The following is a 16,880-nucleotide window of genomic DNA, read 5'->3' on the forward strand; positions in this document are numbered from 1 at the left end:
TCATCCTTGACTCTGGCAGATGGTACGAAGAAGGAGGCCAGCGATATGGTAGCAGGTGACCGGCCAGACAACCGCTGGCTCCAGTACCACAGCAACAACCTGCCACGCACACAGCAGGATTGGGAGGGCTGTACATTTGTGGAGAAAACCCACTGGGGATACTACAGCTGGCCAAGGTACCAGGCAGTCACACACTCATACTACAGCTGGCCATGGTACCAGGCAGTCGCACACTCATACTACAGCTGGCCAAGGTACCAGGCAGTCGCACACTCATACTACAGCTGGCCAAGGTACCAGTCAGGCACACACTCATACTACAGCTGGCCAAGGTACCAGGCAGTCGCACACTCATACTACAGCTGGCCATGGTACCAGGCACACACTCATACTACAGCTGGCCAAGGTACCAGGCAGTCGCACACTCATACTACAGCTGGCCATGGTACCAGGCACACACTCATACTACAGCTGGCCAAGGTACCAGTCACACACTCATACTACAGCTGGCCAAGGTACCAGGCAGTCGCACACTCATACTACAGCTGGCCATGGTACCAGGCACACACTCATACTACAGCTGGCCAAGGTACCAGGCAGTCGCACACTCATACTACAGCTGGCCAAGGTACCAGGCAGTCGCACACTCATACTACAGCTGGCCATGGTACCAGGCACACACTCATACTACAGCTGGCCATGGTACCAGTCACACACTCATACTACAGCTGGCCAAGGTACCAGGCAGTCGCACACTCATACTACAGCTGGCCATGGTACCAGGCACACACTCATACTACAGCTGGCCATGGTACCAGTCAGGCACACACTCATACTACAGCTGGCCATGGTACCAGGCAGTCGCACACTCATACTACAGCTGGCCAAGGTACCAGTCAGGCACACACTCATACTACAGCTGGCCAAGGTACCAGGCAGTCGCACACTCATACTACAGCTGGCCATGGTACCAGTCAGTCGCACACTCGTACTACAGCTGGCCAAGGTACCAGGCAGTCACACACTCATACTACAGCTGGCCATGGTACCAGTCAGGCACACACTCATACTACAGCTGGCCATGGTACCAGGCACACACTCATACTACAGCTGGCCAAGGTACCAGGCAGTCGCACACTCATACTACAGCTGGCCATGGTACCAGGCACACACTCATACTACAGCTGGCCAAGGTACCAGTCACACACTCATACTACAGCTGGCCAAGGTACCAGGCAGTCGCACACTCATACTACAGCTGGCCATGGTACCAGGCACACACTCATACTACAGCTGGCCAAGGTACCAGGCAGTCGCACACTCATACTACAGCTGGCCAAGGTACCAGGCAGTCGCACACTCATACTACAGCTGGCCATGGTACCAGGCACACACTCATACTACAGCTGGCCATGGTACCAGTCAGGCACACACTCATACTACAGCTGGCCATGGTACCAGGCAGTCGCACACTCATACTACAGCTGGCCATGGTACCAGGCAGTCGCACACTCATACTACAGCTGGCCAAGGTACCAGTCAGTCACACACTCATACTACAGCTGGCCATGGTACCAGGCAGTCACACACTCATACTACAGCTGGCCATGGTACCAGTCACACACTCATACTACAGCTGGCCATGGTACCAGTCACACACTCATACTACAGCTGGCCATGGTACCAGTCACACACTCATACTACAGCTGGCCATGGTACCAGGCACACACTCGTACTACAGCTGGCCAAGGTACCAGGCACACACTCATACTACAGCTGGCCATGGTACCAGTCACACACTCATACTACAGCTGGCCATGGTACCAGGCAGTCACACACTCATACTACAGCTGGCCATGGTACCAGTCACACACTCATACTACAGCTGGCCATGGTACCAGTCACACACTCATACTACAGCTGGCCATGGTACCAGGCAGTCACACACTCATACTACAGCTGGCCATGGTACCAGGCAGTCACACACTCATACTACAGCTGGCCATGGTACCAGGCAGTCACACACTCATACTACAGCTGGCCATGGTACCAGGCACACACTCATACTACAGCTGGCCATGGTACCAGGCAGTCACACACTCATACTACAGCTGGCCATGGTACCAGTCACACACTCATACTACAGCTGGCCATGGTACCAGTCACACACTCATACTACAGCTGGCCATGGTACCAGGCAGTCACACACTCATACTACAGCTGGCCATGGTACCAGGCAGTCACACACTCATACTACAGCTGGCCATGGTACCAGGCAGTCACACACTCATACTACAGCTGGCCAAGGTACCAGGCACACACTCATACTACAGCTGGCCAAGGTACCAGTCGCACACTCATACTACAGCTGGCCAAGGTACCAGGCAGTCACACACTCATACTACAGCTGGCCATGGTACCAGTCACACACTCATACTACAGCTGGCCATGGTACCAGTCACACACTCATACTACAGCTGGCCAAGGTACCAGGCAGTCACACACTCATACTACAGCTGGCCATGGTACCAGGCAGTCACACACTCATACTACAGCTGGCCAAGGTACCAGTCACACACTCATACTACAGCTGGCCAAGGTACCAGTCGCACACTCATACTACAGCTGGCCAAGGTACCAGGCAGTCACACACTCATACTACAGCTGGCCATGGTACCAGTCACACACTCATACTACAGCTGGCCATGGTACCAGTCACACACTCATACTACAGCTGGCCATGGTACCAGTCGCACACTCATACTACAGCTGGCCATGGTACCAGTCACACACTCATACTACAGCTGGCCATGGTACCAGTCGCACACTCATACTACAGCTGGCCATGGTACCAGGCACACACTCATACTACAGCTGGCCATGGTACCAGTCACACACTCATACTACAGCTGGCCATGGTACCAGTCACACACTCATACTACAGCTGGCCATGGTACCAGGCACACACTCATACTACAGCTGGCCATGGTACCAGGCACACACTCATACTACAGCTGGCCATGGTACCAGGCACACACTCATACTACAGCTGGCCATGGTACCAGGCACACACTCATACTACAGCTGGCCATGGTACCAGGCACACACTCATACTACAGCTGGCCATGGTACCAGTCACACAGTCATACTACAGCTGGCCATGGTACCAGGCAGTCGCACACTCATACTACAGCTGGCCAAGGTACCAGGCAGTCGCACACTCATACTACAGCTGGCCATGGTACCAGTCGCACACTCATACTACAGCTGGCCATGGTACCAGTCAGTCACACACTCATACTACAGCTGGCCATGGTACCAGGCACACACTCATACTACAGCTGGCCATGGTACCAGTCGCACACTCATACTACAGCTGGCCATGGTACCAGGCACACACTCATACTACAGCTGGCCATGGTACCAGTCGCACACTCATACTACAGCTGGCCATGGTACCAGGCACACACTCATACTACAGCTGGCCAAGGTACCAGGCACACACTCGTACTACAGCTGGCCATGGTACCAGTCAGTCACACACTCATACTACAGCTGGCCAAGGTACCAGTCAGTCACACACTCATACTACAGCTGGCCAAGGTACCAGGCAGTCACACACTCATACTACAGCTGGCCATGGTACCAGGCAGTCACACACTCATACTACAGCTGGCCAAGGTACCAGTCGCACACTCATACTACAGCTGGCCATGGTACCAGTCACACACTCATACTACAGCTGGCCATGGTACCAGTCGCACACTCATACTACAGCTGGCCATGGTACCAGTCGCACACTCATACTACAGCTGGCCATGGTACCAGGCACACACTCATACTACAGCTGGCCAAGGTACCAGGCACACACTCATACTACAGCTGGCCATGGTACCAGGCACACACTCATACTACAGCTGGCCATGGTACCAGTCAGTCACACACGCATACTACAGCTGGCCATGGTACCAGGCAGTCACACACTCATACTACAGCTGGCCATGGTACCAGGCACACACTCATACTACAGCTGGCCATGGTACCAGGCACACACTCATACTACAGCTGGCCATGGTACCAGGCACACACTCATACTACAGCTGGCCATGGTACCAGGCACACACTCATACTACAGCTGGCCATGGTACCAGGCACACACTCATACTACAGCTGGCCATGGTACCAGGCACACACTCATACTACAGCTGGCCATGGTACCAGGCACACACTCATACTACAGCTGGCCATGGTACCAGGCACACACTCGTACTACAGCTGGCCAAGGTACCAGGCAGTCACACACTCATACTACAGCTGGCCATGGTACCAGGCAGTCACACACTCATACTACAGCTGGCCATGGTACCAGGCAGTCGCACACTCATACTACAGCTGGCCATGGTACCAGTCACACACTCATACTACAGCTGGCCATGGTACCAGTCGCACACTCATACTACAGCTGGCCATGGTACCAGGCAGTCGCACACTCATACTACAGCTGGCCATGGTACCAGGCAGTCGCACACTCATACTACAGCTGGCCATGGTACCAGTCAGTCGCACACTCATACTACAGCTGGCCATGGTACCAGGCAGTCGCACACTCATACTACAGCTGGCCATGGTACCAGTCAGTCGCACACTCATACTACAGCTGGCCATGGTACCAGGCAGTCGCACACTCATACTACAGCTGGCCATGGTACCAGGCAGTCGCACACTCATACTACAGCTGGCCATGGTACCAGTCACACACTCATACTACAGCTGGCCATGGTACCAGTCGCACACTCATACTACAGCTGGCCATGGTACCAGGCAGTCGCACACTCATACTACAGCTGGCCATGGTACCAGGCAGTCGCACACTCATACTACAGCTGGCCATGGTACCAGTCAGTCGCACACTCATACTACAGCTGGCCATGGTACCAGGCAGTCGCACACTCATACTACAGCTGGCCATGGTACCAGTCAGTCGCACACTCATACTACAGCTGGCCATGGTACCAGTCAGTCACACACTCATACTACAGCTGGCCATGGTACCAGGCAGTCACACACTCATACTACAGCTGGCCATGGTACCAGGCAGTCGCACACTCATACTACAGCTGGCCAAGGTACCAGGCAGTCACACACTCATACTACAGCTGGCCATGGTACCAGGCAGTCGCACACTCATACTACAGCTGGCCATGGTACCAGGCAGTCACACACTCATACTACAGCTGGCCATGGTACCAGTCGCACACTCATACTACAGCTGGCCATGGTACCAGTCAGTCACACACTCATACTACAGCTGGCCATGGTACCAGTCACACACTCGTACTACAGCTGGCCAAGGTACCAGTCAGTCACACACTCATACTACAGCTGGCCATGGTACCAGTCGCACACTCATACTACAGCTGGCCATGGTACCAGTCAGTCACACACTCATACTACAGCTGGCCATGGTACCAGTCACACACTCATACTACAGCTGGCCATGGTACCAGGCACACACTCATACTACAGCTGGCCATGGTACCAGTCACACACTCATACTACAGCTGGCCATGGTACCAGGCAGTCACACACTCATACTACAGCTGGCCATGGTACCAGGCAGTCGCACACTCATACTACAGCTGGCCAAGGTACCAGGCAGTCGCACACTCATACTACAGCTGGCCATGGTACCAGTCAGTCACACACTCATACTACAGCTGGCCATGGTACCAGTCGCACACTCATACTACAGCTGGCCAAGGTACCAGGCAGTCGCACACTCATACTACAGCTGGCCATGGTACCAGTCAGTCACACACTCATACTACAGCTGGCCATGGTACCAGTCACACACTCATACTACAGCTGGCCATGGTACCAGGCACACACTCATACTACAGCTGGCCATGGTACCAGTCACACACTCATACTACAGCTGGCCATGGTACCAGGCAGTCACACACTCATACTACAGCTGGCCATGGTACCAGTCACACACTCATACTACAGCTGGCCATGGTACCAGGCACACACTCATACTACAGCTGGCCATGGTACCAGGCACACACTCGTACTACAGCTGGCCATGGTACCAGTCACACACTCATACTACAGCTGGCCATGGTACCAGTCGCACACTCATACTACAGCTGGCCATGGTACCAGTCACACACTCATACTACAGCTGGCCATGGTACCAGTCAGTCACACACTCATACTACAGCTGGCCATGGTACCAGGCACACACTCATACTACAGCTGGCCAAGGTACCAGGCACACACTCATACTACAGCTGGCCATGGTACCAGTCAGTCACACACTCATACTACAGCTGGCCATGGTACCAGTCAGTCACACACTCATACTACAGCTGGCCATGGTACCAGGCACACACTCATACTACAGCTGGCCATGGTACCAGTCAGTCACACACTCATACTACAGCTGGCCATGGTACCAGGCACACACTCATACTACAGCTGGCCATGGTACCAGTCGCACACTCATACTACAGCTGGCCAAGGTACCAGGCAGTCACACACTCATACTACAGCTGGCCATGGTACCAGTCACACACGCTCATCTGTCCTCATGCCTCTGTTTGTTCAACTCTTGGACTTGAGAAACCTGTGTTGACTCAAGTCTTTCTTATTGTGAGAGCTAGTTTGGCTACTAATAAATTAAAGAGGATGGTTAAATTCTAAATCAACTACCCGTTTTGGAACCTACTTAGTTCCACGCCCGGCTGAACCCTGTCCTGTCTAGTTTGGTCTCTCTCGCTGTCTTTGATCATTTGTGCTGTTTTGTAGGTATCTCCTCTTGCCTCTGTCTGCCTGTTACAGTCAGCTTAATTTACCTGTCGTTGTCCAGGAAACTGATGATGTACTCGCCCTCCGAGGAGCAGCCCAAGCAGAACCTGACAAGAGAGGAGATGAATGAGGTTTGTAAACACAAACAAAACTAAAACAAAATAACCACCATAGATTGTACACAGTAATGTTAGGTTTGCAGCATCTGAAACGTGTTCCTGTCCTCACAGCGAGAGCAGATCATCTACGACCACTTCTCAGACCCTGTGTTCATCAACCAGCTGATTGAGTTCCTGTGTCTGGAGGACCGTAAGGGCAAGGACAAGTTCAGCCCACGCCGGTTCTGCCTCTTCAAGGTGACCCTGCTGGCAGCCTCCGTTCAGTCCGGGTGGGGGGTGTTTGATATTCCAGAGCAGGGGACTCGATGATCACCTCACAACACTCATCCCCATGCCCTCCCGTCATTATTTCAGGGACTGTTCCGAAACTTTAACGATGCCTTCCTGCCCTTGCTGCAACCACACATGGAGCGCCTGGTGGCCGACTCCCACGAGAGCAAGCAGCGGTGTGTGGCCGAGATCATCTCTGGGCTGATCAGGGGCTGCAAGCACTGTTATTATTATTATTTTTTTATTTTATTTTTTTTTACACATACCGGTGTGCTGGGAGTTTCTTAGCCCTCAATTTATGTCAGTGGAGGAACATTCAATCATCATCTTGCCGTTTGCTTCCAGTTGTGAATGTATTTCATACCCGCAAACTAGTCACCTTTAACACTTTGAGTGCCGACGACGTGTATTGTCGTCTTATCATGCCCCCCGTTGAGTGCCGACGACGTGTATTGTACTGAATTCATATTTCATCAACCGAGTCTCCCGTTGGTACAGCAGACCCTCTAGGAGCTCAGATGGGAAAATACCGCCCCCTATCGTCTATCCCTGTGTAACTGCAGCCCATTCGATTATACTGCTGGATCTGTAGAGGTGGAGCCAACTGGCTCCATTATGCTGGCGAGCCGTCTGATGAACATGGAAGTGATCGCGAGATGGAAAGCAGCGTGGAATATATATTTACAGCAGCCAATAATCAATCAATAAACGCGATCGATATTTGGAATGGCGATCAGGAATTGGAATAATCTTTTTGGAGAACATCTGATCTAAGGTAAGGAGTCTATGTTACCAGTTTTAGGATAATCAGAGCTGTATTCACTGAGATATCAGCGTGTGTGTGTGTGATGAGGAAATGAGAGAATAGATTATTCAGCCCGCTTCTATAGCGTGCATAAGTACACATACTATCGATAATCTAGCATTTATTTGAAAACGATTCATAAATAGGCCGACAAATGACAACGTGTCTAGTGTATTCGAGAATATTCCAATAAATGCTGTTTATGGGGGAATCTTTCAATTTTCTGGAAATTTTCGAGAGAACGATAGCTTTTCGAAATGCTATAAAAAGGATATGAACCGATTAAAAAAAAAGAAAAAAAAATCCGTTTCGACAATGTTGACTGCAAACAAGTCATTGATAAGCGACGGGCAGATTAGACACATAGCCATAATTTAAAACATAGATTATGCGTTTTTAACGCTAACATTGAAGTGGATGAAGGCATGCAAGGGGGTAAAAAGGTAAACAATGCCGGCACTGATAGTGTTAAGTGACTCACTCATTTTTGGATACCAAATTAGGGAACTTTTAAGTTAATCATTTCTGAGTGGTCTGAGGTGTCCGTCACCTTTTTCACTCCATGAGTTTCCTTTCCTGCACGTGACTCAGTCCAAAACCTACTGGCAGTATTTTCTTTTCATAAAAAAGAAATTGCAGTTTGCATTAGTACTGTAATTTTAGTTACTTTGCACTAACACCTTCCTTTTTTGGGGGAGACAGTATCTGACCTTTCCTGCAAACGACACCCATTTTGACCTTTTTTAGAGTGGAAAGAAATAGATAGATAAATATTCTACTCATGATTTTAGTTTTATATATTTTTTATATCTTTAAACCTTTAAATACACCTGTTGTAGCCCCCTTATAGTCATAAGTAAACCCATAGCATGTTTGGGGAACTCGCCATCACTACATTACATCACTAACCGAACATTTTATATACCGTATATATTTTTTTTATGTAAACATACACACACACACAGCCACTGTTCAGATATTTGTACTAATTCAGTGCTTGACCTTTGACACAGGTTGAGAAACTTTGGGAGGTGTTGTGTCCACTGCTACGAACCGCCCTGTCCAACATCACTATCGAGACCTATGCAGACTGGGGCACCTGCATCGCCACGGCCTGTGTAAGCTGTTCTTCTCTTTATGATGTCGCTAGACCTCTTCGTCTGTTAATGTGGTAGAACCTGTGTCGCTAATTTTTCTTTCTTGTACAGGAGAGTCGAGACCCTCGTAAGCTCCACTGGCTCTTCGAAATGCTGATGGAGTCGCCAGTCAACGGGGAGGGAGGCTCCTTTGTGGATGCCTGGTGAGTAACATGGTAGATATTGGTGTAGACTAGACCAGTGGTTCCCAAAGTCGGGGTCGCGACCCAAAGGTGGGCCGCGAGCAGCCACGGGTGGGCCGCGAGATGATTTCCAAAAAAAGAAAAAAAAAAGAAAATTGTCAGGCCACTGAACTTAGAAGCAGGCCAGGACAGTGTTTCTAGTTGTATTCAAAAATTATATTCTATTGTATTCTAAAATGTGACTATATGGTTTTATATTAACTTAATAAATAAACAAAAACGAAAAATCTACTTATTTCAACGAACATTTCAAACTAAATAACAGATTATGCACATAACGCTGAAAACAACCGAAGCAACAATAGTATTTTAATGAGGCTATTATTATTATCATTATTATTTTGCAACAAGTTAGCCCTCTCATAAATAGCACATATAAATGAATAACTAACTTGAACTAACTTAATAGGATTGAAGTGATATTTGGCTTAAAAAATCAGTCGCCTGGAGAAAAAAAAAAAAAGCCTGACGATGTGCATTGGGCCGCGGCTCTCTGACGCCTTATTTTCTGGGTCCTGGCCTGAAAAGTTTGGGAACCCCTGGACTAGACCAGTGGTTCTCAACCTTTTTACCCCAAGTACCACCTGAGAACGTAGCTGGCTTTCCAAGTACCACCATGGCCGAAGTTAAAATACAGTCTAATCAGCTATGCACAGTTCACGCAGGAGGCACATTTATTCCTAATAACATTATTTATTGTTAACTTTTGTCAGACACAGCCACAATTGAGAACATAATAACTCTCACGTACCAAGTGAGAAAATTAAGAACTGTATTTCAGCAAATGTACTAAATATGTCAAACTTAAATGTAAAAATGTCACATACTGTTTGAACACAACAAAGCCACAGCCACTGGATTACAAGATTTACAGTGCAATGACGATATATTTTTTCTTTTTCAAATGACAGTGTAGCCAAGACACCAGGTGTAGGTCTCTTACTGAACAATCAGTGTTTTTCTCATCTCACCCACGTCTAGACACACATCACCAAGAGAGAATTGTACACATAGAAATATAGATCCTTAAAGTTCTGTGAAGCTGAGAAACATCCCATGTAGGCTTGATTTAACTCACTCATATCACGCAGAAACTACAAATGATCAATTTCACATGAGCAAGACAAGAGACAAGCAACTTACTGAAACTAATGAGAGTGGTGAAACTGAGATCTGGACTGCAGTACATGCACGGTCTGGTTTGAGAGCAGTGGTTGAGATGCGTAAAATATCGAGCAGGTGGGAGTCAGTCTGGAGTCTGGACCTCACGCGACTTGTTCAAATTCATAACAGAGAATGTCTGCTCACAGATTACGGTATATGTAGAGCCGAACAAGCTCAGCATTATCTTTGCAAATGTTCGCATTTCTGGGTATTTACCTTTTATCCAGCTGTCGGTAAAAGTCAGAATCCGGCTCCTTGAACATGGGCTAACTCCTTTAATGTCCGCTGATAATTCTTCAACACTCCTGGACACGGTGTTTCGAGCAAGACGCATATTAGCAAACTCTTGCTTCTTTTCGGGGCAAATGCTATCCACTGCCTTCATCAGTCTTCAATAAACTCTCCTTTTGTAAAAGGTTTGCACTGTTTTTCCCATTAACACATTGAGTGCCACGCCCCTTCCGTGAACTTTTATGAATACGGTAATTCATTCAGGTTTGACGTGCTGGCGAGCCGTTCATAATACTATTTAGGTTTAGGAATTAAGTCACAGACCGTATAAAATCCTCAGAGTACCACCAGCAGGTGGCCCAAGTACCACTAGTGGTACGCGTACCACAGGTTGAGAACCACTGGACTAGACGCCTGGTGAGTAACATGGTAGATGTTGGTGTAGACTAGACGCCTGGTGAGTAACATGGTAGATGTTGGTGTAGACTAGACGCCTGGTGAGTAACATGGTAGATGTTGGTGTAGACTAGACGCCTGGTGAGTAACATGGTAGATGTTGGTGTAGACTAGATGCCTGGTGAGTAACATGGTAGATGTTGGTGTAGACTAGACGCCTGGTGAGTAACATGGTAGATGTTGGTGTAGACTAGACGCCTGGTGAGTAACATGGTAGATGTTGGTGTAGACTAGACGCCTGGTGAGTAACATGGTAGATGTTGGTGTAGACGCCTGGTGAGTAACATGGTAGATGTTGGTGTAGACTAGACGCCTGGTGAGTAACATGGTAGATGTTGGTGTAGACTAGACGCCTGGTGAGTAACATGGTAGATGTTGGTGTAGACTAGTCGCCTGGTGAGTAACATGGTAGATGTTGGTGTAGACTAGTCGCCTGGTGAGTAACATGGTAGATGTTGGTGTAGACTAGATGCCTGGTGAGTAACATGGTAGATGTTGGTGTAGACTAGACGCCTGGTGAGTAACATGGTAGATGTTGGTGTAGACTAGATGCCTGGTGAGTAACATGGTAGATGTTGGTGTAGACTAGACGCCTGGTGAGTAACATGGTAGATGTTGGTGTAGACTAGACGCCTGGTGAGTAACATGGTAGATGTTGGTGTAGACTAGACGCCTGGTGAGTAACATGGTAGATGTTGGTGTAGACGCCTGGTGAGTAACATGGTAGATGTTGGTGTAGTCGCCTGGTGAATAACATGGTAGATGTTGGTGTAGACTAGACGCCTGGTGAGTAACATGGTAGATGTTGGTGTAGACTAGACGCCTGGTGAGTAACATGGTAGATGTTGGTGTAGACTAGACGCCTGGTGAGTAACATGGTAGATGTTGGTGTAGACTAGTCGCCTGGTGAGTAACATGGTAGATGTTGGTGTAGACTAGTCGCCTGGTGAGTAACATGGTAGATGTTGGTGTAGACTAGACGCCTGGTGAGTAACATGGTAGATGTTGGTGTAGACTAGACGCCTGGTGAATAACATGGTAGATGTTGGTGTAGACTAGACGCCTGGTGAGTAACATGGTAGATGTTGGTGTAGACGCCTGGTGAGTAACATGGTAGATGTTGGTGTAGACTAGACGCCTGGTGAATAACATGGTAGATGTTGGTGTAGACTAGACGCCTGGTGAGTAACATGGTAGATGTTGGTGTAGACGCCTGGTGAGTAACATGGTAGATGTTGGTGTAGACTAGACGCCTGGTGAGTAACATGGTAGATGTTGGTGTAGACGCCTGGTGAGTAACGTGGTAGATGTTGGTGTAGACTAGACGCCTGGTGAGTAACATGGTAGATGTTGGTGTAGACTAGACTCCTGGTGAGTAACATGGTAGATGTTGGTGTAGACTAGACGCCTGGTGAGTAACATGGTAGATGTTGGTGTAGACTAGACGCCTGGTGAGTAACATGGTAGATGTTGGTGTAGTCGCCTGGTGAGTAACATGGTAGATGTTGGTGTAGACTAGACGCCTGGTGAGTAACATGGTAGATGTTGGTGTAGACTAGACGCCTGGTGAGTAACATGGTAGATGTTGGTGTAGACTAGACGCCTGGTGAGTAACATGGTAGATGTTGGTGTAGACTAGACGCCTGGTGAGTAACATGGTAGATGTTGGTGTAGACTAGACGCCTGGTGAGTAACATGGTAGATGTTGGTGTAGACTAGACGCCTGGTGAGTAACATGGTAGATGTTGGTGTAGACTAGACGCCTGGTGAGTAACATGGTAGATGTTGGTGTAGACTAGACGCCTGGTGAGTAACATGGTAGATGTTGGTGTAGACGCCTGGTGAGTAACATGGTAGATGTTGGTGTAGACTAGACGCCTGGTGAGTAACATGGTAGATGTTGGTGTAGACTAGTCGCCTGGTGAGTAACATGGTAGATGTTGGTGTAGACTAGACGCCTGGTGAGTAACATGGTAGATGTTGGTGTAGACTAGACGCCTGGTGAGTAACATGGTAGATGTTGGTGTAGACTAGATGCCTGGTGAGTAACATGGTAGATGTTGGTGTAGACTAGTCGCCTGGTGAGTAACATGGTAGATGTTGGTGTAGACTAGACGCCTGGTGAGTAACATGGTAGATGTTGGTGTAGACTAGACGCCTGGTGAGTAACATGGTAGATGTTGGTGTAGACTAGACGCCTGGTGAGTAACATGGTAGATGTTGGTGTAGACTAGTCGCCTGGTGAGTAACATGGTAGATGTTGGTGTAGACTAGACGCCTGGTGAGTAACATGGTAGATGTTGGTGTAGACTAGATGCCTGGTGAGTAACATGGTAGATGTTGGTGTAGACTCCTGGTGAGTAACATGGTAGATGTTGGTGTAGACTAGTCGCCTGGTGAGTAACATGGTAGATGTTGGTGTAGACTAGACGCCTGGTGAGTAACATGGTAGATGTTGGTGTAGACTAGACGCCTGGTGAGTAACATGGTAGATGTTGGTGTAGACGCCTGGTGAGTAACATGGTAGATGTTGGTGTAGACTAGTCGCCTGGTGAGTAACATGGTAGATGTTGGTGTAGACTAGACGCCTGGTGAGTAACATGGTAGATGTTGGTGTAGACTAGTCGCCTGGTGAGTAACATGGTAGATGTTGGTGTAGACTAGACGCCTGGTGAGTAACATGGTAGATGTTGGTGTAGACTAGACTCCTGGTGAGTAACATGGTAGATGTTGGTGTAGACTAGACGCCTGGTGAGTAACATGGTAGATGTTGGTGTAGACGCCTGGTGAGTAACATGGTAGATGTTGGTGTAGACGCCTGGTGAGTAACATGGTAGATGTTGGTGTAGACTAGACGCCTGGTGAGTAACATGGTAGATGTTGGTGTAGACGCCTGGTGAGTAACATGGTAGATGTTGGTGTAGACTAGACGCCTGGTGAGTAACATGGTAGATGTTGGTGTAGACTAGTCGCCTGGTGAGTAACATGGTAGATGTTGGTGTAGACTAGACGCCTGGTGAGTAACATGGTAGATGTTGGTGTAGACTAGACTCCTGGTGAGTAACATGGTAGATGTTGGTGTAGACTAGACGCCTGGTGAGTAACATGGTAGATGTTGGTGTAGACTAGACGCCTGGTGAGTAACATGGTAGATGTTGGTGTAGACTAGACGCCTGGTGAGTAACATGGTAGATGTTGGTGTAGACTAGACGCCTGGTGAGTAACATGGTAGATGTTGGTGTAGACTAGACTCCTGGTGAGTAACATGGTAGATGTTGGTGTAGACTAGACGCCTGGTGAGTAACATGGTAGATGTTGGTGTAGACTAGACGCCTGGTGAGTAACATGGTAGATGTTGGTGTAGACTAGACGCCTGGTGAGTAACATGGTAGATGTTGGTGTAGACGCCTGGTGAGTAACATGGTAGATGTTGGTGTAGTCGCCTGGTGAATAACATGGTAGATGTTGGTGTAGTCGCCTGGTGAATAACATGGTAGATGTTAAACTGTAATGCTGACTGGCATAAGGACTGACAACATCTGACAGCTGAACATGAGTTTTATGTGACTTTTAACACTGAGTGCCACGGACGCTTTATGTCGTTAGTTCATGCCGCCAGTTGAATGCCAGCAACGCTATATAGCGTTTTATTTTTATTTTTTGATTAGTGATTTGAATTCATATTTCATCAATCGAGCCTCACGCTAGTGCTCCAAACTCTCTCTGAGCTCCATTGGGAAAATACCGCCCCCTATCGTCTCTCCCTGTGTAACTGCACCCCATTGGATTAGACTGGTGGGGGGGGGGGTCCAGTTTCCTCATTTTACTTATCCGGCAAGCCATCTGAAGAGACCGAAGTGATTGCCGAGCCGGAAAACAACGTGGAATACATATTTACAGTACCCAGCGCTGAATCAATAAACGCGATCGATATTTGGAATGGCGATCAGGAATCTATTTTACCAGTCTTGGGGTAATCGGATCTGTTTTCACCTATATATCAGCGTTTGCCCCATGCGTGTGTGTGCGCGCTGATCAGGAAATGAGAGAATAGATTTTTCAGATCGCTTCTCTAGCGTGCATAAGTACACATATACTATCGATAATCTAGCGTTTATTTGAAAACGATTAATAAATAGGCCGAAAAATTACAGTTTTTTGTGTATTCCAGAATATTCCATTAAATGCTGTATCACGGAAAAGTTATATTTTCCTGAAACTTTCAAGAAAACGAGGGCTTTTCAAAATGCTATAAAACGGAAATTAACCAATTAAAAAAAACAATCCGTTTCGACAATGTTGACTGCAAACAAGTCATTGATAAGCGACGGGCAGATTAGACACATAGCCATAATTTAAGACATAGATTATGCGTTCACAACGCTATCATTGAAGTGGGTGGTGGCATTCAACAGGGGTAAGGCGCACCACATCATTCAACAGGGGTAAGGCGCACCGCATCATTCAACAGGGGTAAGGCGCACCGCATCATTCAACAGGGGTAAGGCGCACCACATTGCTGGTAATCGAAGTGTTAAGGCTGTAAAATCTTTTTTTTTTACATTGGTGATGTCTGTAAACATTAGAGTAAAACAGAGTTGGATTGTGTGGTATGAAGAAAGAAATGTCTGTACTATAAGGCTGCGCTGACCCTGCTGTGCTCTTCTGTGTCTTCTAGTCGTCTGTACGTGCTGCAGGGGGGTCTGGCCCAGCAGGAGTGGCGCGTTCCAGAGCTCCTCCACCGACTGCTGCAGTACCTGGAGCCCAAACTCACCCAGGTCTACAAGAACGTACGAGAGCGCATCGGCAGGTGAGACCTCCACACACTTCCAAGACTCTGAATGCACATAATTCCTTTTTGCTAGTTAACTCCACATCCGTTCTCAGGACGGCCACCACCACAAATAACTAATGACTGGTTGGAAAACGATGCACTGAACACACGCATGACAACGTCTCCTCATTGGCAGCAGTGATGTTTGGCAGAAATCTTTGGTTTGAATCCCAGTGCAGGCTGCAGCACAAACCCTCCTTATCTCATTATGATTAGGAGTACTACTGAACAACACTGAAATTGAAAACTACTCTATAGTCAGAAATGATAGAAACCAGTACGGAGGTGGTGTCTGCGTTTATATTCATAAAGATACCTAATGCATTAACCGTACTGACCTGAATCATGAGACGATTGAAACTGTATTGGTTGAAATCTTGTTAGAAAGGGCTAAATCTGTACTAGTCGGCACAATCTATAGACCGCCAGAACAGAGTGGCTTCTATGATACACTTGATGGGTGTTTAGCTGGGGTTGAACATTGTTATGTACCAGGAGTCTGATCACTCCTGTGTCACTGTACAGGCAGGCCTGATCACTCCTGTGTCACAGGGCATGCAGGTGAGGGCTGCCAATTAGTGCTGATTGGTTACCTGCTGGGAGCTTTAAAGCCAGCCCTAGTAACACACATGCAGTGTCTGTGCTTAGAGGAAGAGCTGTCAGGTTCTTCCAGTCCTTGTCCGTTGGGTTTACATTAGTACATTAGTTTACATTTACATTAATAGTTCCTTGATATAGTAGCACTTTGAGTTAGAGCACGGGGTTTTGGTGTTGGTTTGCACATAGGTTGCGTGCCCATGAGCCAGGGTCGTAACAGTTGGGCGCTCGTCCGGGATATTTTACCCCTAGAAA

At 48.1% G+C, this 16,880-nt stretch overlaps 1 protein-coding gene across 1 annotated transcript in view; it reads left to right on the plus strand.

Annotated features, from left to right (window-relative positions):
• psme4a (proteasome activator subunit 4a) overlaps positions 1 to 16,880 on the plus strand; it is a 184,325-nt gene that overhangs the window by 127,440 nt on the left and 40,005 nt on the right. The window contains 7 exon segments of the mRNA XM_084322234.1: positions 20 to 176; positions 6,872 to 6,941; positions 7,041 to 7,166; positions 7,284 to 7,469; positions 9,018 to 9,122; positions 9,213 to 9,304; positions 15,873 to 16,004. Coding sequence (XP_084178360.1) covers positions 20 to 176; positions 6,872 to 6,941; positions 7,041 to 7,166; positions 7,284 to 7,469; positions 9,018 to 9,122; positions 9,213 to 9,304; positions 15,873 to 16,004 — 868 coding nt within the window.

The sequence above is a fragment of the Notolepis coatsorum genome (genome assembly GCF_963971535.1).
Source record: "Notolepis coatsorum genome assembly, chromosome: 9".
NCBI lineage: Eukaryota > Metazoa > Chordata > Actinopteri > Aulopiformes > Paralepididae > Notolepis > Notolepis coatsorum.